Source organism: Lissotriton vulgaris, chromosome 2_1 (genome assembly GCF_964263255.1).
Source record: "Lissotriton vulgaris chromosome 2_1, aLisVul1.2, whole genome shotgun sequence".
Classification (NCBI taxonomy): domain Eukaryota; kingdom Metazoa; phylum Chordata; class Amphibia; order Caudata; family Salamandridae; genus Lissotriton; species Lissotriton vulgaris.
Genome location: NC_141687.1, coordinates 51,200,148 through 51,222,800, shown reverse-complemented (window position 1 = coordinate 51,222,800; position 22,653 = coordinate 51,200,148). Strand labels below are relative to the sequence as shown.

At 43.2% G+C, this 22,653-nt stretch overlaps 1 protein-coding gene across 1 annotated transcript in view; it reads right to left on the bottom strand.

Annotated features, from left to right (window-relative positions):
• CFAP65 (cilia and flagella associated protein 65) overlaps nucleotides 1-22,653 on the bottom strand; it is a 464,473-nt gene that overhangs the window by 110,790 nt on the left and 331,030 nt on the right. The window contains exons 19-23 of the mRNA XM_086954439.1: nucleotides 22,174-22,302; nucleotides 19,321-19,497; nucleotides 14,490-14,556; nucleotides 14,011-14,121; nucleotides 7,886-8,077 (exon numbers count right to left, since the gene is read on the bottom strand). Of these exons, the coding sequence (XP_086810565.1) occupies nucleotides 7,886-8,077; nucleotides 14,011-14,121; nucleotides 14,490-14,556; nucleotides 19,321-19,497; nucleotides 22,174-22,302 (676 nt within the window). The remainder of the gene's footprint in view (nucleotides 1-7,885; nucleotides 8,078-14,010; nucleotides 14,122-14,489; nucleotides 14,557-19,320; nucleotides 19,498-22,173; nucleotides 22,303-22,653) is intronic.

The following is a 22,653-nucleotide window of genomic DNA, read 5'->3' as shown; positions in this document are numbered from 1 at the left end:
ACATAGGAACATGCACTGTTCAGTGTGGGACCCTGTGGTTGATACACATACTCCTGAAAAGGTTCCTCATTGTATTTTAATTCCTCAAATTAAGGCAAGTAACACACATCCAGATGCCTAGGACTGTAATCATTGTTTGACAGATCGCTGAGATTCTCCTGTACTATTAAATCTAGTATTCGAGTAGGTAAACAAGCTGTTACATTGATGGGAGAAAAGAAAGGTGCAGGAAAAGCTGTTGTCGACATTGTCGAGCTCAATGGTGTCTTAGTTGATGGTGAGGATGAAAATGGTGCTATCATGGAGGCAGTCAACATCGATGGTAGTGGCACGGAAGGAGTGACACCCTTGTAGTGGTCGTTAAGTGCTGTCAATGCCACTGTTGCGTCAAGGTTTTTTTCATGGTTGTCATCGATGATGGGGGTTTGCGTCAATGGCGAAGGACTTTTCTTTTTAAATGATGGTTGGTCTTCATAGAAATTACATTTATGTGCAGGATTTTTACATAAACTCCTCTCCTAAAGTGTTTTTCAGAAGTAACTCCAGTATTTTTCTGTAAGGATGTTGCTGCAAGTGTTTTAGAAAATAAGTCCAGCTCTGGAACCCCTACATTCTTCCTCCTTTTTTGTGATATCTCTGTGAAGTACTTAGTGGGACACTTTTGATGCAATCATATTTGGTTGTACTCTCCAACAGATAAGGAGCCAACTTCCTCTTCCTGCCCTTCAGAGTCTAGGAAGGAAAAGTCCTACATATATCACAGCACATACGATTATGAGCAGGATAAAGGTGAATACATTGTTCGCACACATCCCCTGCATAAACAGAACCAGATTAGGAGGATGGGCCTTCTCTTATATCACTCCAAAAGTGTGGAATGACCTCACACTCCAAATCAGAGCCTCATCCTCTCTTGAAATTTGCAAGAAGTGTGAAGACCTGACTTTTCAATTAACCAACCTACCCAAGGTTACGCACACACACCAGGATACCCTTGCAAGGGATAGCACACTTTACACATACACATAATAAAATAATAATAATGTGGATCAACAGTATAAAGATTTTTCTGTCCACCGGTAGAACAAGATTTCAATATAGATTTGTTCTCGCTGTTAATCATGATGACAGAAAAAAGGTCCCATTGGTTAGAAAAAAGGAGTTTACCTTAAAAAGCAACTTGCAGTACTCTGAAATCTAAGGGTATGGCGGGTTCAGTCCCAGGGTAGACCAGAAAAAAATAACAATAAAAATTCTACGGAGAGTTTAGAGCAGAGATCTCCTACGGGGATTCCCTCACACATGATGTGCTAGGAGGTAGAAATCCGAGCTATGGCCTCTAGAGCGAGTAGAAGAACCAACTTCTAACTCATTGGCTGAAGCTTGGGTTGCTTCAAATGAGGTAGATGTTCTACTAATCAATCACGGTTCTTGAGGCCTGTGGCCATTTTAACACTGTTTACTGTTAGTTAAGATTACTGGGAATTGCCAGACTGATGATAGGGAATGATTCAAGTGTGTGAATATATGAGATCCAATGCTGGAGAATGTGATGTACAAGACATGTGCTATGACTAAGCATGGGTGAATTTTGCGAATTCGCAATCCGCAAAATTCGCGAAAATTTGCGGATTTTTTATTTTTGCGTGTTCGCTGGTGTTTGCGGGGAACTTTGCATATTCGCGGGGCGCTTTGCGTGTTCGCTGTTTTTTTTTTGCCTGGTTCATCACTGCCACCCTCTAGTTTTTTATGCCCTTCTGCCCTCTGTAGCACTTGTTTTTGTGCCTTTCTGCCCTCTGCCCCACTCTTGTTTGTGCCCTCTGCCCCACTTGTTTCTGTGCCCTTCTGCCCTCTGCCTAACTCATGCCCTCTGTCCCACTTTGTGCCCTTCTGCCCTCAGCCATAAATCAGCTTCAACAGGAAGCACTAATAGATAAAGTATAGCAGGTGCTTGAGTTGAAGGTCAAATTAAGTTACACAGTCATTAATCACCCCAAGTTTGGGGTGATTAATGATTGTGTAACTGAATTGAATTTTTAGAGGCTCTGGCAGCTTGCCGGCGCCATTCTAAAATAGTTACAAAAAGTCCGCTGGAACTTTTGACCCAATCCGTTCCGCTCGCGGATTTTGCGGGAAATTCGCGAATCTCGCGGATTTCGAATTTACCAAAAATCAGCAAAATCCGCGAGCGGAACGGATTTTCCGCCCATGCTTAGCTATGACCTACAGGGTACAAGCATAGTGTGTTTTGTAAAATCATAGTGTGACCAGGTCTTTTTCTCTATGTCAGTGACAGCACAGTCTACTGGCATCCAATGAGCAAAGTTCCTTTGTTATGTGAAACCCAGAACCTTACGCTGACATTCCCTGGTTATGTCGGGTATGGGTGTATGCCCACTACATCTGTAGACTCTGTGTTATAAAAGTTTGACTTCTGAGGCCAGTGTGGAAGGTGACGAAAGCTTCTCCATTCAGGGGAAGTACATTGCCTGCAACCCTGTACTGGATGGTAGAGACCTAGGCACTTAAGTGATGAGGATGGAGACAGGGCAACCCTTAAAAATAAAGGCTGCTGATTAGTTGTTTATAAGCACCGCAATTGGGCTGATGGTAGGGGGTGTAAAGTGGGACTGCAATTGCAGTTGTTCAAGTTAAGGACATTTCTTAGCAGGGCCTGTCCTTTTGTCGGTGTCCGATTACTGCTTCAGGAAGGTGATGGCAGGCAGGTGCAGAGTACTCACACCTTACTGTTCTCACACTCCTCTCTGTAGCCAGACACATTGCTACCTGCTGTGACAATCATCACTTTGCACCATAGCTATGTCTGCACAGTAGCCTGAAAATGACATTTTAAAGAGAAACTCAAACTGGCTCTAAAGCCAGAGACAGTGGATCCATACCCCACGTCTGGAAACTGTTTATTAAAGTGGAATCCAAATCCTTTATGATCAAGGGAGCCAGTGTTCCCCAGCCAGAGTTGGTGTCTCCATGATAGGTGACATAACATCACCTGAAGACTGCAACTTATTGGAAAAGCTGATGGACTACCTAAGTGCCTAGAAACACGCCTTCTTAGAGATGGAATGAGAGTGCCTGGCCCTGCGGGAGGAGATACTGTCCAAGAGGAGAAGCCCAGCATGTTCTCAAGGTGTGGGGAACCCAGAAGCAGCTGATTGTTGAAAGGAAGCAAAGCTGGTCCTGGCCCAAAGTCTCGAGGGTCCACCAGTCTTCCATTATATCTTCCACCATGAGTTGTGCAAATTAGTATTCAACAAGATGTCACCATGCAGCCAAGCATTCTCACCATCAACCCACAAACACCTAGTGATGCCACTGCCACCCAAACGACCTGGTGCATTGACCTCCAGAGCCACCGCTGCCTATGACTAGCATCTGCCTATATATGCCTCCAAGGTCACAACTGCAGAAGACAAGCACCCACCCACATCAGTCCCTAGGGCCCCAACTGCAGAAGACAAGCATCCACCTACATCAGTCCCAAGGGCCGCAACTGCAGAAGACAAGCATCCACCTACATCAGTCCCAAGGGCCGCAACTGCAGAAGACAAGCATCCACCTACATCAGTCCCAAGGGCCGCAACTGCAGGAGACAAGCATCCACCTACATTAGTCCCAAGGGCCGCAACTGCAGAAGACAAGCATCCACCTACATCAGTCCCAAGGGCCGCAACTGCAGAAGACAAGCATCCACCTACATCAGTCCCAAGGGCCGCAACTGCAGGAGACAAGCATCCACCTACATTAGTCCCAAGGGCTGCAACTGCAGAAGACAAGCATCCACCTACATTAGTCCCGAGGGCTGCAACTGCAGAAGACAAGCATCCACCTACATCAGTCCCAAGGGCCGCAACTGCAGGAGACAAGCATCCACCTACATTAGTCCCAAGGGCTGCAACTGCAGAAGACAAGCATCCACCTACATTAGTCCCGAGGGCTGCAACTGCAGAAGACAAGCATCCACCTACATCAGTCCCAAGGGCCGCAACTGCAGAAGACAAGCATCCACCTACATCAGTCCCAAGGGCCGCAACTGCAGGAGACAAGCATCCACCTACATTAGTCTCAAGGGCCGCAACTGCAGAAGACAAGCACCCACCCACATCAGTCCCTAGGGCCGCAACTGCAGAAGACAAGCATCCACCTACATCAGTCCCAAGGGCCGCAACTGCAGAAGACAAGCATCCACCTACATCAGTCCCAAGGGCCGCAACTGCAGAAGACAAGCATCCACCTACATCAGTCCCAAGGGCTGCAACTGCAGAAGACAAGCATCCACCTACATCAGTCCCAAGGGCCGCAACTGCAGGAGACAAGCATCCACCTACATTAGTCCCAAGGGCCGCAACTGCAGAAGACAAGCATCCACCTACATCAGTCCCAAGGGCCGCAACTGCAGGAGACAAGCATCCACCTACATTAGTCCCAAGGGCCGCAACTGCAGAAGACAAGCATCCACCTACATCAGTCCCAAGGGCCGCAACTGCAGAAGACAAGCATCCACCTACATCAGTCCCAAGGGCCGCAACTGCAGAAGACAAGCATCCACCTACATTAGTCCCAAGGGCTGCAACTGCAGAAGACAAGCATCCACCTACATCAGTCCCGAGGGCTGCAACTGCAGAAGACAAGCATCCACCTACATCAGTCCCAAGGGCCGCAACTGCAGAAGACAAGCATCCACCTACATTAGTCCCAAGGGCCGCAACTGCAGAAGACAAGCATCCACCTACATTAGTCCCAAGGGCTGCAACTGCAGAAGACAAGCATCCACCTACATCAGTCCCGAGGGCTGCAACTGCAGAAGACAAGCATCCACCTACATCAGTCCCAAGGGCTGCAACTGCAGAAGACAAGCATCCACCTACATTAGTCCCAAGGGCCGCAACTGCAGAAGACAAGCATCCACCTACATCAGTCCCAAGGGCTGCAACTGCAGAAGACAAGCATCCACCTACATCAGTCCCTAGGGCTGCAACTGCAGAAGACAAGCATCCACCTACATCAGTCCCTAGGGCCGCAACTGCAGAAGACAAGCATCTACCTACATCAGTCCCTCGGGCCGCAACTGCAGAAGACAAGCATCCACCTACATCAGTCCCTAGGGCCGCAACTGCAGAAGACAAGCATCCACCTACATCAGTCCCAAGGGCCGCAACTGCAGAAGACAAGCATCCACCTACATCAGTCCCAAGGGCCGCAACTGCAGAAGACAAGCATCCACCTACATCAGTCCCTAGGGCCGCAACTGCAGAAGACAAGCATCCACCTACATCAGCCCCTCGGGCCGCAACTGCAGAAGACAAGCATCCACCTACATCAGTCCCTCGGGCCGCAACTGCAGAAGACAAGCATCCACCTACATCAGTCCCTAGGGCCGCAACTGCAGAAGACAAGCATCCACCTACATCAGTCCCTCGGGCCGCAACTGCAGAAGACAAGCATCCACCTACATCAGTCCCAAGGGCCGTAACTGAAGGAGACAATTGTCTGCTGTGTTAGTCTGATCCCTGTGATTATAGAAAAACCTGCCACGGGCTGTGTTCAATGCATGCCATCCTGAAGGGGGCTAGACATCTGCCTGTGGTCAACCTCGCCAGCGCCAAAGCTCAAGAGTGTGAACACAGGATCGCCCTGGCCCATATCTGGAGCTTGCCGGTGTCACAGAGCAGGTCATTGTGTATTTACTTTTTATCTAGAAATATTTTCAACTTTTGAAGAAAACTGTCCCAACAACCTTTCCACAACATTTGCTCCTCAACAACAATCATCCATCGCGTGATCTTGGTATACCCCGTTGCTTTGTTCAGTTTGAATTCAGTGAAATAAATGAACACATCTGCATGTGAAAAGAAGGTGCTCACTTATTATTTTTATTCTGCCCAGAGCCTCTCACCCCTTTAACATCTAACGAGCATTGCTCAGCAACAGTTCTTTTAGCCTCCCTTGTGGAAGGGCAGTCCTAGAGCCTCTCACTATTAAAATGGATCAAAGGCATGCCTGAGCACAGGTTATTCTAGCCTCCTCTCTGATGTGATCGATCCCAAAGCCTCTCGCCGGTTTAAAGGCTGCAGATTGAAGCTCTAGGCCGCAACATTTGGTTCTGTAGGGAGTGCAATATGTCTTTTTAAAAACCTGTTCGTCTCCTGTTTGACTAGGAGTTGCCAAATACACCATACAGCACAACAGGTAAAAACACACAAACTGACACCAACAAAATGAAATTCAACACAGTATGGGCCCGATGTAGGTAATTCCGATTTACCTATTCTTAAATACCGAATCATACCGATTCGGTATTTAAGAGTAGGTAAATTGGAAGTAGGCAGATGTAGGTAATTTTTCTTTTACAATTACCGATTCTGTAAGATTTGGTATTTACCGATTTGGTAAATACCGAATCGGTATTTCCCATTGATTCCTATGGGCCTTGAAGCCCATAGGAATCAATGGTAAATACCGAATCGGTATTTACTGAATCGGTAAACACCGAATCCTGGCAGGGGGAACGGGGTGTCACTTTGACACCCTGTAGCACCCCAATTGCAGGCTTGTGTGCCATGTGGCACACATACATGCCATAAGGGCATGTCTGTGTGTCACATGGCATAGGTGTACATGCACAGATGTGCATGTACACTGGAATTCGGTATTTTACCACCCAATAGGATTGGGTGGTAAATTCCGACTCCTAAAGGGCCTGTGGCACTCTTTGAAGTGCCAGCTACATCTGGATTTACCGAATCGGTAAATATACCGATTTGGTATTTTACCGAATCGGTAAAAATGAGGCCCCCTACATTAGAAAACCCTACTACCGGTCGGTAACGGCCAAATTCGGCTGTTACCGACCGGTATTAGGGCTCCTACATCTAGCACTATATTATCAATCATATATCGTGGAAAAATACAGATAATGACATAGCAAGACAGCACACCGGGCTATTGTGTAATGTATACACTAACAAAAAAATACAATATAACAAGGTGTATCAAAACTGAGAAACATTCAATACGAAAATATATTACACAGTTTAACATAAAGTAAACAAATGACTCAGTAGGGTGTATGATGGAAACATATATATGTTCAAGCATATATCCTTACTGCTTGGACGTGAAGTATGCCCCACAAGGCAACGTAACGCCTATAATTATTGTCGACATTTCGACCCATTAATATTGTGAGTTCCTATCAAACATCACCACAGGTCTTCATCAGGACTAAGAAACAGAAAAGCAGCCTGGGTCAGGTGTAGGCAGCCTACTAATAGGCATCCACAGTAAATGTTGTATCCACAGTTAAAAGGTCCGTATGGTATGTGGGAGTGGGGACCTTGTGCCCCTAGTAAGTCTTCCTCTGAGACGGTATGAAGTTACAGTCAATGTAGGAGCAGAGCCTGTGATTAGACTCCCATGAGGATATGGCGTAATGGCCAATAGCCCAGAGATCCGAAGCAGATTCTCTTATCGGGTGCTAAAGGGAGAATGAATTGAGCCTCAAAGGCCGGGAAATCGAATGAACTGATTGTAGCTCAGCACAGATCCCCTTAGCCTCCACTGTGCTGGGACATGTCTTAGTGTCTCTCACCCATCTGATAGCTGCAGTTTCCAGATGAGTAGTGGATATTTTAGATTCCTTCTGATGGGACAAATCCCAGAGCCTCTCACTCACCTAAAGGCTCAAGGTTCCAGCTGAGCACCAATCTAGTTAGCCTCCCCTGAGTCAGGGAAGATCCCAGAGCCTTTCACTCATTTGAACCTATCACCCAATTATTGGCAGAATGTCTCATTTGACTGAAGGTACTGTTAGACTTTCTTGTAGTAGGAGCGATCTCAGAGCTTCACATATTTAAAGTGTCCTCACCGTGTAGGTCTTGGCTTCCAGTGGTGAGAAGATCCACTCCACATGAGCGGTCATGCCGGGCAGGATCTCCCCTTGTGGATTCAGACACTGGTAGATGGGATGTTGGAAGTTGCTCTCCTGCACGTCCCTTAGATGGTCCAGCTGAATCTCATATATCACGGGTATGGAACCTCCATTGTACAGCTCGTAGATCTGCAATGAAAGCAAGCAGCCATCATTAATTGGGAATCAGTGACAGGAATGGACATACCAGAATGAAAAAGCCGGTGAGGCTGAAATGACTTTATACCTCTTGAGATAAAATAATAGTAATGATAAAAGTTAGGAGTATAAGGCCCTCACTTTTTTTTAATTGGACCTACCTAACAAATGTTAGGTGGTATCACCTTCAAATCTAATCTATTAGAGAGCATTATGGGCCATATGTATGAAACTTACATTTTGCGATTCTCAAATAGCGATTTTTTAGAGAATCGCTATTTGAGAATCGCAAAATGCTATGTATGTAGGATTTGCAAATAATTTTGCGAATACTACATATTCCTTCATATTTACACATGATATTTACATTTTTAATATTATGCTCATGCACTTTTTATTGTTATCCACTTTAAAGGCTCTATGTGGTTGTCCCTGCCCCCACCTAACTCCACCTTTATTTCTGCCCTAAGATGTGAAGGTCTACAAAGAGCAGACATATGGTAGAGAATGGTTACTATAAAATCTACTCCTTTGGGTGTGAGGGAACACCATTTAGAGCTAAGACTGCTCAAAGGCTTGATGTTGTCCATCACACCAACCTGCGACTTTTCTCGGTTATGGGATGTGAACTTCATTTTGACCGTATTCCAGAACTGACTGGCTGGGCAGTGGTGACCTTAGAAGGATACTCTTGACAAAGCTAGCGAGTCTCTTGTGTCAGATATCCAGTCAAGCAATACTGAATTTGAGGGTAATACATCTGTATGGTAGTTTTTACTTCTCATGGAGTCCCTTTAAGTATAGCATAGAGGCCTAATATGGCTATAAGAGCAGTATTGCATTCCTGCTTTTCAGGACATCCAGACGTGTGTGTGTGTTTAAAGGCCTTGACTTAGGCAATAAGAGTAGAGACCTAGGTCTTCCAGACAGATTTTATAATCCCTCCGAGAACACATTTAGGCCCAGTTTCCTCTCTCAGTATTTCTTGTGATGGAGGATAAGTAAAGCTGGTCATCTCTTTTTTCTTTTCCTGGTGATTTTGATAAGAAGCTCGTATTATGGTAGATGAGTCTTGGTGAGATCTTTGAAAGGAATTAAGTCTACCTTCTTTTGTGCAAAGACATACAGGTTTTCTTCAGGCTCGCACATAGCACCTTGACTCGACTGGTGATGTTTGGGTGTGTAATGTTAGTAGTAGTATGGTACAATGGGCTTACAGCCAGAATGGCTAGCTGACTGCCAAGGTTTTTATATCCCAGTGGGCGAACAGAGTGGAAATACTTTTACAAAGGCATTGCCTAGTAGACTGCCAATGCATTCACATCACACTCGCCTTGTAGTCTGCCAATAATTTAACCTCACACTGGACTAGCATAGCAGACTGCCAATGCATTCACATCATACTGGCCTCGCAGCCTGCCAATAAGTTAACCTCACACTGGCTTGGCAAACTGTGAATGTGTTTACATCTTGCTAGCCTAGCAGACTTCCAATGTGTTTCCATCACACCGAACTAGCAGACTGTCAATGTATATACATCACACTGGCCTAGCAGACTGCCAATGTGTTTACATCACACCGAACTAGCAGTCTGCTATTCGTTTGCATCACACTGGCGAACCAGACTGCCGATGTGTTTACAACACACTGTCCTGGCAGACTGTTGATGCGTTTACATCATGCTGGCTTAGCACATTGTCAATGTTTTTATATCACACTGGCCTAGCATTCTGCAAGTAAGTGTATATCACAATGGCGTAACAGACTGCCAATATGTTTACATCACACTGGCCTAGCAGACTGACAATGCATATACATCACACTATACTAGCAGACTGCCAATGCATATACATCACACTGGCCTAGCAGACTGCCAATGCATAAACATCACACTATCCTAGCAGACTGCCAATGCATATACATCACACTATTCTAGCAGACTGCCAATGCATATACATCACACTGGCCTAGCAGACTGCCAATGCATATACATCACACTATCCTAGCAGACTGCCAATGCATATACATCACACTGGCCTAGCAGACTGCCAGTGCATATACATCACACTGGCCTAGCAGACTGCCAATGCATATACATCACACTATCCTAGCAGACTGCCAATGCATATACATCACACTGGCCTAGCAGACTGCCAATGCATATACATCACACTATCCTAGCAGACTGCCAATGCGTTTACATCACACTGGCCCCGCAGACTGCTATTCATTTACATCACACTGGCTTAGCAGGCTGTCAATGCTTTTACAGCACACTGGCTTGGCAGATTACCAAAGCGTTTACATCATGCTGGCTTAGCACATTGCCAAAGTTTTTATATCACACTTGCCTAGCATTCTGCAAGTAAGTATAATTCACAACGGCGTAAAAGACTGCCAGTGTGTTTATGTCACACGGGCCAAGCAGACTGCCAGTAAGTATATATCACAATGATATACAAGTGGTATACAAAACGCCAGTGGCAAAAACGTTGGAGTATATAAACATAACTCTACAAGCACTCATTTTGGACACAATAACCTTTTTAATTAAGACCTGGATTAGATTTAGGCAGACACTATTTTATTTCTTATATGGGTAACCCTTGGACATTATGCACTTTAAATTGATCCTATTTTGCGCAATTTGCCCATGTTTGCAGTTGTACATTGGTATTTTGCTCAATGATCTTTTCTTTTTAAAAGTGTCTTTTTATACATTTTGTTTATGAATGTACCTTAATGCAATGTGTTAGACCTGGCACCTTGGCGTGAGTCTCCCTTCCACTTTTTGCTGATGTGCCTCTGATGTTTTGCTGGTGTTCGCTGCTCAGGGCACTGCGCCACGGCCAATCTTCGCCGCAGTGCAAGTGCTTCCAAGGTAAAGTGTACCTGTAATTGATTTCCATGATTGGCTCATTGGATTTACTGTCAGTCCCCAGTAAAGTGCACCAAGAGTGCCAGGGCTTGTAAGTACCAATACTGCTAGTGGGCCTGCAGCGCTAGTTGCGCCACCCACAGAAGCAGCCTTTTAAAATATGTCTAGGGTCTGCCACTGCAGAACCTGCGTGCAGTCTGGTACTGTCATGCTGGCTGGGCAAGTGCCAGCGCCTAAACCTTCCCTTTACTTCATGTGAGTCACCCCTACGGTAGGCTCTAGGGCAGGGTGCATTGTAAGCATAAGGTAGTGTGGCCCTGATGAGTGTGGCATGTCCTAATAGTGAATTACAGCCATTTTCGTTTTTCACTATTGTAAGGCTACCTGTTCTCATAAGTCAGAATTGGTTGCTGGAATTATTACACTCTATAATCCCAGCATACTAAGGGAACATGGTAGAAAGTCAAGTTTAATATGCCTGAACTCAGAATAATGAAATACTTCTTTTAGTAAAGTTTATTTTAATATCCTGTGTTTGCAAATGCTACTTTCAGAAAGTTAGCATTTGCTTGCCTGACTATTTCAGCCCGCCTCTGCCAGGAGGTGTACCTGCTGTCTGGTTTGTGTGAGTGACATGGCTGGGGAATCCCAGGAGACAGTCTGGGCTGCCAGGTGGTGAATAGAGGGATTACGCCCAGGAAAGGTGGGAGGAGTGCCCCTTGACTCTGAATAGAGGTTTTCCTTGCCACCACAATGCTGGCTCCACCTCCTGCGGAGCGTCTGATATCTCTGCCCTGCACCTTGATAGAAGAAGGCAGCTTCCTGTCAACAAAGTGCTCCAAAAATGGGTTGAACCAGAGCCGCGCCTGCAGAAGCCTCGAGCCGTAGCTGCAGCTCCCCTGGAAGACACCACGACGTAAGGAGATTAGCCCCTGCATCTGTCAGCGCCGACCCCCCCACCCCCACAAAGAAAAAGGTACTGTGTCCTTGTTTGGTGGGCCGCACTCTGGACTGCGGAGTCCGTGAGGCGAGCTCCCCTTGTGATCGCTTGTGCCCCAACGCTGTGCACACGTACCAGTGAGACACCTTCAGCCTGTCTCACGGCCGCAGTACGAGCCGCACAGCCACCCGACGCTCCGTACGCCTCGTTCCCTCACCCGCGCCGTACGCGTGATGCGCGAGACGCGTGAGGGTTAGCGAGGCCCTTTTGCTTTGGTCAATACGAGACGCACCGAAGCGATACGAAGCGCACCAGCATTGACGAACGGGGTCGGCACGCTGCATACATTGCCTGGATTATTGTGGGGCCACTTTTAAGCACTGCAAAGTAGTTTTTAGGAGCAGGGACGCTGTTTTTAATACGACAACTGACATTTAACAACTGTGGCATCATTTTAAAAGTAACTGGAACCGTGTGTAAAACCTAAAGACTGTATTTACAAGCCTGCTTGAGAGTTTATATATAAAGCATATATTTTTACAGAACAAACAGTCTTGTGTCCCTGTGTGGTGGATTGATGGTTTATTGTGTGTGTTATACTAAATGCTTAACCATATGTGCTCTGGGGTTTAGCCTTGTCTGCTCGCGCCACGCCGCCTAGAGGGTGAGCAGGGGTTATTTCTAGGAGTAAGTCCTTTGCCCTGACTTAGAGGAGAGGGTCCCTGCTTGTCACAAGTGCATACCTGTGGCAACCAGAGACCCCCAATTCTATGCTATTAATTATTTGTGCAAGTTAATTAACTAAACTAAAATGAAACAATGGTCTAGCAATCTCCAATGAGTTTAATATGACAGCAGGATAGATGACTGCCAATGTCTTTATATGGCAAAGAGCCAGAAGCCTAACAATGCGTTTACATCCCACTGAAGTGCCTTTACATCACAAGGGACCTCAATACTGGCAATAGTTGATCACAATAGACTAGCAAATAGCCATACTGATACCAAGATACAAATGAGTTACCCTAGGTTGTATGTGGAATGTTTTTATTTAGTCTGGTTAAAGGACAAACTGGTGGAGAAGAGGATGGGTGGCACAAGTATGCTACATATAGTGATGGATGGGATCACAAATTGTCAACAAAAAGGATTGCCCTAAATCCAATCATTCGGCTGCAGAAATCACACACAGAACGTACACGTGCTTGTAGAAGCTGATATGTTGTCTTGATGGTGCTTTTGAGATATTCTTTCACAACTACAGCACTCCCTTCACTCCTATTAAACTCACACTATTTACAATCGATAATATGAACTTTCAATTTCTTCTAACAATTTAGTGTTATGAACAAAAAGCATTGTTAGTACATGATGTAGACCAATGGGCACAGCACATGATACAGGCGTTGCTGTCCAGTAATCACAATCTGTGACCAGGTGTGCATGCAATCAATCATTCAAAGGATTGATTGGGGATTATGGGGGAATAAAAGCCTGACATTAGGAGGTTGATTCACAATAACTTGTTCCCAAAGGTCTCTCAAGAAATACTAACTTTATGTGGCTCGTTCTTCACCTATAGAGACACAGTCTGGTGTTTTTAATCAAACGGAATGAAACTGATAATCACATTTCCCATCGGTGCAGATTGACAGGTGAGGGGTTAAAAAAAGAAAGGAATTTTAGTAGAGAGGCTTAAAGAACAGTAAACGTGCACAACATTGATACTAAAATGTTCATGTTTTCATAAACGTGCATTGATTTATCGTCTCTTGGTGTTCTCATCATTGAAACCTATCAGACGTTCAAGCATGAAAGCATATTTATCTTTAACATAAATGTAAAAATATACTAGTTTCAACTTCATTTTTTCACAAAACCAAAAATAAATATGGATAAGTACAAATAACATCAGCAGAAAATATATATGGATAAATACAGACGGAAGTGTCAGAAAACATAAGTACCATAAAACAGGGAGCCCTAATCTTAATGCCCATGCATTGTTCAATACAGTTTTTGTATCCCCCACTAAGGATGCTAAACGCTTCCTTGCAGCCGTCTGTCCCAGGCACCTGATTCTGCACCTGTGACGCGAGCACTCACCTGTCTGGGGGGGCTGGCAGTGCCAATGGCCACTGGAGTGAACTGATGCTTCGTGGAGGTAAAATGGACGTATCGGCGGTCCTTCTCCACTGTCACTCCAATGAAGTTCAGCTGTAAGGGAGACAGGAGGAAAGACAGAGCAGGTGAAAATTCATTCTTCGATTCTATTCAACTTCACCACAAAAGGTCCTCATCTGCTTTACGCATCAGGTGCCTGTAAACCTAGCAGTGCCACTCAAGAGGGATGGTGAGTGAGGGTCCAGGTGTAGGATAAACCACAACTGCTCACTTTTAATTTCTTGTAAAACGTCCTTCAAGTTACAAATGATCAGCACTTGGCCCCAGTGTGCAAGAATCAGTGCTAGGCTAACAATATTCCATCTGTTCAGGGTGATCATATATGAATAATGTACAGGAAAATGTTTCCTAATTTAAATAGTGGTTCTGCCTTTTTCATAAGATAAAACAGATTTTCTTACCAGAACCTCCCGACCGTAAGACACCTTCAGCAAGACTGGAAGGCGATCCGTGCCAACAAAATCATGCCTACAAGACAAGAGAGTGGTAGAAATGAGTACCATGACAGACCAGCATCTCAACATTACGGGTCACGAGATCACAGACTACGGCCCTTCCGCCATCCCGGCGCACTCGCCTCCTTTGGGACTCCCTTATAGACAGCATGTTGCTATGCCCCCCACATGGCAAATCTTCCTCAGGCATGATTGAAACATCGTCGACTAATAGTACACGGAAAACCCTTTCCAATTTGCTATTTAGGTGTAACAGTGTCATTGTTCATTTTGGCTTGTTGTATCTTCTGTATAGTTTGCAAGCGTATCCCCCTGCCTGCCTAATTGTAGGGACTGGTAGCCCGATGTGCCTTTGCTATGTCTCAAGATATGTGCTCCAGTGGTTTTTACGAAAATTAACTTTGAAAAAATATATATTGGGCTACATTGGGCTATATATATATATATATATATATATATATATATATATATATATATATATATATATATATATATATATATATATATATATATATATATATATATATATATATATATATATATATATATATATATATGTTAGAGCCCAAATGTAGCCCAATGTAGCCCAAAGATGCCACCAGAGACAAAAAAAACAAATGTAGCCCAACTATCAGCCAGATGTAGCCCAACTATACCATAGTGACAGAATGTCTCAGAGTGTTCTAAAGAACAACTAGAGCACTAACAGTCTTACTTATGACAAAAGTATGGCACACCTGAAGTCATCTTGATTAGAATAAAGTGTTAACACTTAAAACATTTAATTTGCAAAGGAACAAAATGAGGGGGTTCATTTTGCCATATAAATTATGATTAGTGCTGAAGAAAGAAAAATTAGGGCACATTTTGAGTGACTTCTCAAATCCTCATATATTTCATTAAAAAAATTCTGATATGCAGTCTCCCAAGATGGCCACCAGAGACAAAAGAGCCCAAATGTAGCCCAAATATCAGCCAGATGTAGCCCACCTATAGCCCAATGACAGAATGTCCCAGAGTGTTCTAAAGAACAACTAGAACACTAACAGTCTTACTTATGACAAAAGTATGGCACACCTGAAGTCATCTTGATTGGAATAAAGTGGTAACACTTAATACATTTAATTTGAAAAGGAACAAAATGAGGGGTTTCATTTTGCCAAAGAAATGTTATATATATTCACTGAAAAAACCATAGGTTTCACACCAGTTATAGTTAGGAATTAGCATTTAAAAAACCAATGAAATTCACTGAAAAAACCATAGGTTTCACACCAGTTATAGTTAGGAATTAGCATTTAAAAAACCTATTAATTCCTAACTATAGCTGGTGTGAAACCTATGTTTTTTTCAGTGAATATATATATATATATATATATTCACTGAAAAAAAATATATATATGAATATATATATATATCTATATCTATATATATATATATATATATATATATATATATATATATACATATATATATATATATAGATATATATATATATATATTTGCACAAAGTGCCGGTAATCCAGGGCTCTTAGCATTGCGGCGGTTCCTTCCTCAAAACCGGCGTTTTTTGACGATATGACAACAAATTTCCTGTCTACCCTCCCGGGCACAGAAAAAGGTCGGGACACTCCAGGATGCTCAGAATCTTTTATTCACCAACAATGGTTAGCAAAAGCCGACGCGTTTCGCCGTAAGGCTTGGTTATGGCCTTTTTCTGTGCCCGGGAGGGTAGACAGGAAATTTGTTGTTATATATATATATATAGCATTTAAAAAACCTATGAAATTCACTGAAAAAATCATAGGTTTCACACCAGTTATAGTTAGGAATTGGCATTTAAAAAACCTATTAATTCCTAACTATATATATAAATATAACTATATATATATATATATATATATATATATATATATATATATATATATAAATAGAGAAGAACATCGATCACTGCCCTGATCTATTGCTGCTTGCCTTCAGAACATTTATGACATCAGAAAGGCGAAGTATAATCAATATTATAAAGATTTGCTAATTCTAGGTTATGAAACGGCCCAAAACTTACCTCCAAACGGTATCTTTAAATGACCTTATAACCGCATCCCTCAGGGACTTATAACTATCTACCTCACCTATGTGTATATACTTTGCTTTTGATACAATTGGAGCTGCAACTCACTTTGATCACACTGGCACATGTGTCAAGAATGATTGCATCTCATCTACCTCATATCTGTGATTCTTTTTACTGTCTATATATATGTTATGTTTTTCACCTACCCTATGTGAAGCGCTCTGATACCCATGGGTCTTGTTCGCGCTATACAAAACTCTATAATAAATAAATAAATAAATAAATAAATAAACTATAACTGGTGTGAAACCTATGGTTTTTTCAGTGAATATATATATATATATATATATATATATATATATATATATTTATATATATATATATATATTCACTGAAAAAACCATAGTTTTAGTTAACTGGAAGTTTTACTGACATAAAACCATTGAAATTCCACGTTATAGTTAGTTGGACTCACTATAACATGCGCGCCTGCAATGCACTGCTGATGACGTCACATATTACAGCACTCATGACATGGTCAGTGACATCACTCATGACATCACTTATGACACCATCCAGTGAATGTGTGTCTTTCTGAATTATCAATATGTTTTATATATGTATTTGTAAAGGTCGATGGATGAATAAATGTTTAAATAAGTGTTTTAATGAATGTTTTTTTTTAAATTGATTATTTAACAGGCTTATTAAGTGTATCTTAGTGAATACATATACATCCAGGGCTCTTAGCATGTGTGAATATGTGTGTGAGTAACTTTTGGATGACTGTCGGTGTGTAACAGGATGTATAGGTCTATCACTAGATATGATGAGTGAATATATGTATAAGTGACTATATTGAACTGTTGGTGAATGAGTGGATGTGTATTAGATGGTGGTATTACTGACTTGGTTGTTGTAACTGGTATGGGTATCTCCACTTTTTTGAAAATGTTAGTTACTATTTTTGAAAATGTGTTTCAAGGGTTACTTTACATTGAAAGGAGGTCTGTCACTCTGTCACAAGGATGGTGTCATCAGAATTGTCATGAGAGATGTCACTGACCATGTCATGAGTGCTGTAATATGTGACGTCATCAGCAGTGCATTGCAGGCGCGCAGGTTATAGTGAGTCCAACTAACTATAACGTGGAATTTCAATGGTTTTATGTCAGTAAAATTTCCAGCTAACTAAAACTGGTGTGAAACCTATGTTTTTTTCAGTGAATTTAATAGGTTTTTTAAATGCTAATCCCTAACTATAACTGGTGTGAAACCTATGGTTTTTTCAGTGAATATATATATATATATATAAAACCCTGTCTCCCACCATCACAAATGACAATATGTTAGCTTACTGCTTGCTATTCTGACTTACCTGTAACTACAGTTATCCAGTATTGGTATCTTTCATAGATTCACATGCAACCACCCTCCTCCCCGGCGAGACAGTTCTTTATTTGGGATCCCTACTTCCCACTTGTGCTAAGAAAATCTGAGGAGAACTGCCTCTGCAGGGAAGGTTCTAGAGGGTGCTGGTAGCGAATTGGTTGGAACAATTTTTTAGTTCTTTTCATATAATGAGGTAGGTAGGCTACTAAGTTTTAGGCCTTTTGGCTTTTCTTTTAGCCTACTACTGTTCTTGCTAAGGCACTGCTTTGCATATATTGGTACCGTGGGACTCCCGCCTCGGTGACGGGGAATGATTCAGGCATGTGAATCTATGAAAGATACCCCAATACTGGAAAATAACCCTTACACCACCATTATGGCTCCTTAATGTCTGGGAGGTGACTGACCTTATAGAAGTGGAGCAACACCTGGCCACTTTAGGGTATACCTTAGTAAAACATGCAATAGCAATGAAATGGGGCGTGGCAGAAAGACCATCGCACAGGCTGTGGGCAAGCAAACTAGATAAGTGCATGTTTGCAGAAAAAAAGTTTTTAAATCTGGAGGATGTCTCAAGAAATGGGATAAAAAATAGGCAAATGGAATGTATATCGGGGTGCCTGTGGGTCTCCTTAACTGTTTAAATGGAACTGCGACAGCATAGTGAACAATCTCTTGAAACAAGTGACTAAATAACTGTACAATGTCCTGTGTTATAAACATGTTGTATCGAGGCTGAAATGTATAAATATCGATGTCTGTAACGATTCGAAGATTTGAAATCAATAAAAAAAATCTTTAAAAAAACACAACAAATAAATACAGTGGGCAGACCATCAAGTAGGCAGGCGGTTATTCCGTTGAAAAACCATGGTGGGACCATTACCGCCAAGATAAAAATCGCGCCAAAACTCTTTATAGTGAGTAAACTCTGCCTTCTCCCTCTTTAATGCAATTCAAAACAAATACCTACAACATGGATGAATGACAAGCTAAACCACAAGGGATTCTACTGTAAAACAAACATAAACTGGCTAGAGCAAACACAGCACAAAGTGCACATAGGCTTTAGAAAGCTGATCTGATCAACTTTTCTGGGTGGTGTCACCTTTTACTTTATGCTACAAAAACAGTGCATGTAAAGATTACCATCTCTGGGCAGTAGCAATCAAAGTAGGATTCATGTGCGAAAGATGCTATGATTGTGAGTATGTTTTATAGGTATCATACATCAGAACAACTACATATACTTAGAGCCCAATGATCCACTCATGACACACTATTGCTCAAGGAACACCTTGACTAACATACCTGTACATAACTCGCACTGCTTGCTGCTGCCCTGGGTTAAGCTTCCCAGATCTAGGGGTTACACTGAACAATTTGTTGTCCTGAATTCTCATCTGATGAAGCTCACTGGGGTCAAACTCTCCAGTTTCTGCCCAGTACTCTAGTTCAATCTGCTGGTCTGCAGGATAGAGAAAAGCCCTGCAAAGGTAAGGAAAATAATAAACAATTGACATCGTACCAAAGAACGACAACACAAACATTCATTATAGGCAAATCCCAGCAGCGCCTACTGGGAGGGAGGAGGGCTGGTGCTACATTAATACCATTCTAGACATCAAGCTTACTGCGCCACCACAAATAGACACAAAGTGTCAACAGATTGTATGAAATAGCTCAAACACTGTTTTGTTGAAAAGTAAAAGGAAGCACCAAAGAGCAAACTATAATTTAGCACGAGCTTCCCAGATGTTTTATTCTAGCCCTGCAGATTTGGGAATACCATCTATTCAGATTAGCGCTTGGACAGTAGTGGAAGGTATCATATAGGATTCATTTGTTTGCTATTTTAAATGAGTCCAGTAATCAACGTGAATATTAAGATTTGAACGGTGAGTAAGGGCCTTACTTAGATCTTGGTGGATGGAATACTCCGCCACAAAAGTGATGGATATCCAGTCCAATCATAGTTTATAATGGGATCGTAATACAGCGGATGGGATATCCCTTGCATTTGAGACAGACAGAGTGTTCCCCTCTGCCAAGATCTAAATCAGGTCCTAAATGTTCAGGTTGTACGTTCCCCTGCCGTGGCTCAATCCACTACCATGGGCACGGAGATACAACTCAAGAGCTGACTGTGTATCGGAGTATGCACCAATGGCTACGTTTAGGAATGTGCACTGTGCCGGCAATCACAGAAACCGGTATTAGCATGGAGGAAGGTTCTGGAGAGCATGCATCCTTGCCTGGAATACACTGTAGCAAGCTGCGACTTTCTTTACCCTTACATCAGCACACATGGCAATAATGCATTGCCCCGGAGAAACTTTCAGTGACTGGACTTCAGACCAGAGCAGTGATCCTTGGTCAGAGGGGCGCACATATGCACCCTTTTTGCCAAATGTGACTACTGTCTGCTCAGAAGGCTCCTTTTGACACTAGAGAGTTTCCCCCTTCCCTTTTCTGGCCCATTGGTCTCTGGATGGCTACTCCTAGGGGTCAACAGATGGTTGAGTGGGACAACATTCATTCCCTCTGTGCTCATGTTGTGGGTTTCTAAAGAGCGGAGAATCCAAGCTCCTCCCCACCATCCTGCCCACCTTTTGTGACAAAGGCTTTGTCTGGACCAGTGTAAGTAGAATAAGCAAAAGGACAGAAGTGCAAAGTGACAGGTGGAATCCACAAGTTCCATTTGCCGCTTTGGTATAAAGATGGGAGACTTATTTTTCTAAACCCAGGGTCTCCACAACAGTGGGATCAACAAAACTCTGTCAACTCTAGAGTTTGGGACCAACCAACAACTACCCTGGTCAGCTTCAGGGCCAGTAATCTGAGGAAAATGTGACCATTTTGCCAGGAGACAATGCCTGGACAGTGGTTTGAGGGAGAGAGAGGACTCAACTTGCGGGGGTCATTTGATGTGCCCTTGCATGATGAGGAGGTACTTGAAGGGGCTCAAGCAGGGTGAATTGATGATGCAACTATGACAGGAGATGTCTGCACTTCTGTGCTGAGGGCGAGGTCTGGGGGCCACTAAGTGTCTTCAAAGTGTAGGCAATCACAGAAACACCTGAATGTGTTATGGAGCTCTACTGAGTAGAAGGTCTGCCATGGATATTTACAGCCAAGAAGTAGCTATGTGCTAAATGATAACTGACTAAGGTCATACACTTGCACCAAGTTCCTCTATGAAACCCATGGCAAGGTGCCTACCTTTTTTGGTTGGTGGGTTTTTTCAAATAGCCCCGAACTTAAGTGAACAATGTGACTCCAGTGCAACCTCATTACAGGCAGTGCTGGCACTGCAGACTTAAGTAAGTAAACACCTGCGTCCCCAACCACAGCCCATGTGTCAACTCTGCCACTCAACAGGCCATACTGGATGCACACCACCTTAAGCTGCACTACCTCTGTTGATCAGCAATGGTTGCAGCTGCTGACAGAGAATAAAATACTAAATGCGGACACACAAGTTACTGTGCACAGAGATATATGGAGATGAGTGGATAAGAACCCACATTTTCACAGAGAGGGAGTAATAGGGGCAAAAGAGAAAACACATACCGGCATGGCTAAAGATTAGGTCGCCCCGCGCTTACCCTTCCCAGTACAGCCTAAGTGGAAATGCCTTCCTAGATTGTTTGTGGTCTGGCACAAAGGATGCATATGCGATTTGTCCCACAAGAACCACTGTTTAGACACTGTGGAATATATCATGATTATTGCCCTTTAATGTTGGGTACAGTATTGTGTTGTTTGTAGAATGAAGTACATGTTTTGTTTTTCTAAACTAAAAGAACTGTCTGCAAGGAAATATAACTTACCCTGTAAGCATCTGATTGTAGGTTGCAAGTGCTGTAGAGTCACATGCTCTGCATATGCCTGCCATCTAGTGTTGGGCTTGGACGCTGGAAGTTGTTTTTGTTCTATTTTCTCCATAATTTACATACAGAATGGACTGATGTACCAGGCACACATTACTAAATACAAGTACTCTTCAGTACATACAGTTACATTATTCATATGTATCCTTCAGGCCACATGTAACTAATAGCCTTCCATGCAAAATGCACATCAGCCTTTGTTGCAACAGGTTTGGAAGCTCGTTCATATACATAAATATGATGATCATGCTTCTTTCTTGGAGATACTGACCAATCTATAGGTATTGTGCCTTTGTTCTCCAGCATCAGGAGGGCCACAAAGGGGTCAGATCCCTCCGGAGCAGCTCCAAAGTTGAAATCCAGCATGACAGGTGTGTAGATTGAAGGACGCTGACGTGTGCTGTGGGGGAATCAAGGGGGGAAGAAAAAGATTTCAAATTATCTTACTATTAGACAACCTGCTGCCAGCTAGCTGTAAGGGGCCTTAAAGCACCAGAGAACAGAGCACATTGCAGACATGAGGCCTCCCACCAAAGCAAAAGATATATTATATGGATGAGGCCTTAGCAGCTGAATACAACATGTTTTACAGATACGAAGTGCAAGCAGCAGAGCAGAACAAATCTTAAAGATATGAAGTGCAATCAGCAGAGCAGGACACATCTTACAGATATGTAGTGTAAGCAGCAGAGCAAGACATGTCTTACAGATATGAAGTGCAATCAGCAGAGCAGGACACGTCTTACAGATA